The sequence below is a fragment of the Lactuca saligna genome, chromosome 2 (assembly GCF_052625555.1).
Source record: "Lactuca saligna cultivar CGN05327 chromosome 2, ASM5262555v1, whole genome shotgun sequence".
NCBI classification, from domain to species: domain Eukaryota; kingdom Viridiplantae; phylum Streptophyta; class Magnoliopsida; order Asterales; family Asteraceae; genus Lactuca; species Lactuca saligna.
In genome coordinates, this window is record NC_136418.1 from 192,144,440 (window position 1) to 192,149,810 (window position 5,371).

The 5,371-nt window shown below is 34.1% G+C and overlaps 1 protein-coding gene and 1 non-coding gene across 2 annotated transcripts; both read right to left on the reverse strand.

Moving 5' to 3' along the window:
* Window positions 1–1,346: 1,346 nt before the first annotated feature.
* On the reverse strand, window positions 1,347–4,200 carry PLR1 (NAD(P)-linked oxidoreductase superfamily protein). Its single transcript, XM_078977428.1, has 9 exons — window positions 3,984–4,200; window positions 3,684–3,912; window positions 3,427–3,520; window positions 3,208–3,331; window positions 3,024–3,125; window positions 2,778–2,935; window positions 2,422–2,697; window positions 2,050–2,331; window positions 1,347–1,514 (listed from the first exon to the last, which is right to left on the reverse strand). The coding sequence occupies exons 1-8, from the start codon at window positions 4,089–4,091 to the stop codon at window positions 2,328–2,330; spliced, it is 1,095 nt and encodes a 364-aa protein (XP_078833554.1). The 5' UTR covers window positions 4,092–4,200; the 3' UTR covers window positions 1,347–1,514; window positions 2,050–2,327.
* A 39-nt stretch (window positions 4,201–4,239) lies between these two features.
* On the reverse strand, window positions 4,240–4,319 carry TRNAL-UAG (transfer RNA leucine (anticodon UAG)). The gene has a single exon. It is a non-coding gene; the product is annotated as a tRNA-Leu (tRNA).
* Between the last annotated feature and the right edge of the window lie 1,052 nt (window positions 4,320–5,371).

Genomic DNA, 5,371 nt, shown 5'->3' on the forward strand with positions numbered 1-5,371 from the left:
TTGCCACAAAGGGCCAAATATGCAAACTTTACATAGTCCAAGGGCTAAAATAAAAATACCTAAAAATCGGATGTTACAGTACCCCTAAACCTTTTATAATTTTCGATTTTACTAGGTGTGTATTAGGGTTCTTGATGTTCAATAGATTATAGCATTCTATTGTGGAAACATAGATTCAATTAGGTTGCATGTGAACTCAAGAGTTGAGTTATTTTCCTCCACATGAATTGTGTAACCTTTAAAACCTGTCACATACAAATGTGATTATTACCTTACTGATGAGATATATTCCGATTTAGCAGTATTTGTCAAATCATTTTCATGTCCAACTGATGAAAAGAGAATAAAGTTTAAGTTGACATAAGAATCTACTAGGAAGAATATCCAGTGAGCATTTGGTGTTCTAAAAAGACGTTGATAAATACTCAAAGTACCAACACAATCTATGAAGTGCAAACAAATAAGTAGCATGATGTACACATGTATCATATTGCATAATATGATTATAGAAAGATGAGGGGAAGACGATTTGCCGCTAGAATGAAAATAAGTATTTACCAAATGTTGAAGGATATGGTATTGGTACGCACACGTACATGAGAAAAAAAGGGAAGTATACGAGAATCCCGCTGTCGACAATTTTGATGAAGACGACTTGTTTGACAATATAGATGATGAATTGGAAATGTTTGAAGGAGATAAAGACAAGAATTATGACAATGTGGTGAATGGCAATGATCAGACACCATGTATTCTACTTTGTTGTTTCAGTTATGTTTTTTTTATTTTTTTTATTTTTTTTATTTTTAAATTTAGTATGTATTTTTTTCATTAATAAATGTATTTTTTCTTTTATTAGGTTTATATAATTATATTTTATTAAATAGTAAAAGTGTGGTATGACATCAATAGTTTTGTGGTTTGAAGAAAAAAATAATGTGACGATATGACACTCACCAATATAATATATGCCAACGTGGGATTAGTCAATTTGGTAGAGACATTTGTCTCTTAGATTGAAGGTCTCGGGTTTTAGTTCGAACATTAATTCTATTAACTTGGAGAGTGTCTATTAACCACTAACGAACATTAAAAAAAAAAAAAAAAAAAAAAAAAAAAAAAAAAAATCTAATATACACATTCATAGAGTCGTTATTACAACATAAGTTCTTACTTGTACCGTATAAAGAGAAATAAATTGAAGTATGTCATGTCAAATGGGAGAGGGAAATAAACCCACCCGGTGGAGTGTGGTGCATTATTTTGTCATGTAAATAAATAGGAGATGGGTTTTAATCATGATAAACTGGATAGTGACAACACCATCATTACTATAATAATAATAATAATAATAATAATCACTTTCTCATTTATATTTCTTTTTACAAAAACATAACAGATTTACAGTAATAAAGCTTCAGTTCTGCCTTTAGAGTTTAGACCTCCACAGTCAACAGTCAACACTGCACCGCACTCTTTGGACTTGGTCGTTGGGGCTCTTTTGTCGCAAGAACCTTAATTAAAACCATTAACAAAAACCTTAATTAACACCATTGCATGCATAACCAACTGTCTGTCTCAAGTCATGTCTTTTCCATAACTTACTTGTCTTATTTTCTAAATAAAAACTTTTAACAAAACATTTAAAAGAAATAAAAAGTTAGGGCTTAAACCGTCTTTTTGTATAACTTACAAGATGAAGTGAGTGCTTTTTTTCCATATGAAATTATATATGGATAAAGTATTGTTTACATAAGATGGTCTAGTTCTTTTCTAGACCTGTGTAAATGACGATTTTTTACCCTTATATTTCAAAAAAAAAAAAAACATTAAACAACTTTTAACAATCTCCATCGATTTTTAGTGTGAGAGGTGTTACAGTTAAAAGAAGGATAAATAAGTAAATGGTTGATGTCTTGATACATTAAGCCATGATTTTTAGGTTAACCCATTAAGTCATTATGTCGGGATTAAGTAAAAAAGAGACAACCATGGCCAGATTTAACTTATTAAGTAAAAAAAAAAAAAGTCTATGAAATGAATTAACACCTTACAAAAGGACGGATGGTCTCTTAAGACATTGGCTGCGTCGTTTATGTAAGGTATCATTTGAACAGGCAAGACTTGACATGACCCCTTTGTATGCTTAGAAACTATTCTGATTTTTCTGAAATATAAAATTATTTTATTTACTGCATGTGTGTGACAGACACAAATTATAAGTAGTCATCAAATAACAAAGTTTTATGATATGAACAATTTCAACTTGATTTGAGTTTCCAAAGCAAGAACAACGGCATCTACAACTGTGTTGTTTTTCCTGAAAGTTATCTGCAAAGAAGAGAGTTGTATTTATTTATGAATTAGCAATTAGGAAGAGAGAAAAAACAATTTGGAGCATAGAGAAGAATAGATAGATACCTTGTCTGGAAGACATTTTGGAGCATCTTGCGAGGGGACTGGGTTGCAGCATATTCCAACTGATCCAACTCAGTGGGCCTAAGCTTCCAACCCAGAGCTCCCAGATTGTCTTCAGCTTGTTTCAGTGACTTGACTCCTGGTATTGGAATTGTGCCTTTGCAGATGCACCAGTTTATTGCAACCTGTGGTATGCTTTTCCCCCTTTTTTCTGATATTTCTTTCAATGAGATCAAAAGGGGTTCCAGCCCTGGAAGAATTTGTCTGAACAGCAAACTCCTGGCATGTCATCATAATACATTAATTTTGAAAGCTTAAACAAACAATATTTATTTAATCAACTGGTTTTGCTTTTTTACCTTGGTCCACGTGGAAGATTATTAGAAGTAGGGGTGTACTTGCCAGTAAGCATGCCAAGGCCTAAAGGACTGTAAGATATCAGACGGATTCCCAGTGAATCACATACACTCTTAATCTCCATTTGATCTTCCCCGATGCTCAACAATGAGAACTGCACCTGAAAGCCATGAAATATGATATGTCATGTCATAATTCTGATTTCTGATTCCTGAAAGCCTAGGCATGCACTTACAAGTTACAAGTACCTGAGCTGAAGACAAGGGAACTCCTCGTTCCTTGAGGTAATCATGTATCTTCAGCAGCTGCTTTGGTCCATAGTTGCTCACCCCAACTGCTCGAACTAAACCCTGCATCAGTTTTTTTTTTTTTTCTTTCAAAAAACTTTTTGCTAAAATCATCTGCGTCAGAATACAAGAGTTGATAGATAACCTTGTCATACATTGCCACCAAACCATCCCAAAGTGCTCGCTCTTGAAAAGGAGCATAGTTTGCGGTTGACCAATGCAACTGTCCTATTCCAATCTGCTCCACTTCCAACCTATCCAAAGAAGACCTGAAAATTACAAAAACCATCTCCTTCTCATTCTCATTCTCATGACTCTTGAATTAGAAAATCAGGAGAACGAAAGAAAGAGTTGTATACTATACTTGCAAGCATTCACAAATTGGTTGGGTGTCAGGCGCCATGGATATGCAGCAAACTTTGTGGCAATCACAATGTTATCACCAACTTGTGTCTGTCCTGAACAACCAGTCAGCCAACAACTTAGCAACAAACCCAAAAAAAAACCTCTACATATGCATCACTAATGTTAACTTTTAATAATAAGAACCTGTAGACTCCCAAAAATAATTAATGACATGTCAGTTTTGACCAAATTAAGGCGCACTATAAAGAGTTTTACCTTCAAATTCGCGTATGAACCTTCCAAGAAGCTTCTCGCTCTGCCCATTTAATTTACCAGTTCCATAAGAATCAGCGGTGTCAAAGAGGTTAATACCATTATCGACAGCTAGGTTAAAAATTTGTTGAAGCTCAGTGTCCATGGATTCTTGGTATCCCCAAAGTAACTGATTGCCCCATGCCCATGTTCCAAACCCCATGGGGGATACACTCATTGGCCCCAACTTCACCTATTAAAACTGAATCAAATGTAGCCATCGGAGTTAGGGTGGGTAGGGTTTATGAAGTGAAATTGAGTTACCTTCTGCCATGGCCAGAAAACGCGAGGTATTTTGAGAATCTTGATAGGGGAAGCAATCGGAGAAGTAAATAACGCAGAGGGTGTTGTCGTTGACATTGATATAGCCATCGGAGTTAAGTTGTTGTCTTACCACCGGTTTATTTGCGCGCGCAATGTTCTTGCTGGAAAACTCAACTGATAAGGTCCGCAAACGACCAAAAGAAACAGAGCGGTATTTCTTAATAAAAAAGAAATAAGAAATGAATAAAAAAGAATCTGACAGCTGTGGGATTTGAACCCACGCCCTTTCGGACCAGAGCCTAAATCTGGCGCCTTAGACCACTCGGCCAAACTGTCTCATATATACGATAATTGAATAGTTTATTAAATAACCTTTACTTGATTGATGAAACGTGTTAATTATCTTTTTTTAGTCATTAAAACTACTATATCAAGTTTAGTGGGTTGTAAGTTTATGTGGCATTTCCTAATTCATATAGGTATTTCTGATCCATATTTATCTACGTAACATTGATGCGACGAACTTTTAGATTTTTTTATTTTGTATTTTTTGATAATACAGTTGTAAAAATTAAGATTAATCGAAATTTTTTCAAGCTAAGAAATCGGTATCACATATGGCTAATTATCAAACAAAGAAAACGACGAACAGTCATTTGCACAAACCGTTCGCACCGCACCACATAGTGCGGTTTATAATTTTGTGGTGCAGTTTGCGGTTCATCATTTTATCAAATCGCACTATGCGGTGTGATGTGCGGTTTGTATTTATAAAACAACGGTTCAAACCGCACCGCACATGTTTTATATATATATATATATATATATATATATATATATATATATATATATATATATATATACTTTTTTCTCTTTGCTTTGTTATAACTTCAAATCGTGATTTAGAAACGATGTATATAAATATATTTCTTACAATAACCAAATATCTATAATGTAACATTAAATCACTATTGGATCAAAATCCTACGGTTTACAAGAATATAGCGACTATAACGGCAATATAAAACAATAGCAATGATATATACAAAACTGTAGAAGCATGAATTAATTTTATTAAAAACGATTTAACTTGACAATTGCATTTGTTTTTATAAAATGAAAGCAATCAATTTTTTTTAACCTGGTCAGTATTTTGGTTTTTTGATAGAATTAATGTTGAACAACTCATCAAACCGTACAAACCGCAACCAAACCGCATAAATCGTACGCATCAAACCGCACCACATAACGCGGTTTTGAACATCTGTGGTGTGGTTTGCGGTTTCTAAAATATTCAAACCGCATATGCGGTGCGGTTTGCGGTTTTGACTATAAACCGCACCAAACTGCACCGCACACACCTCTAGTTTAAAGTACATAAACTTCAT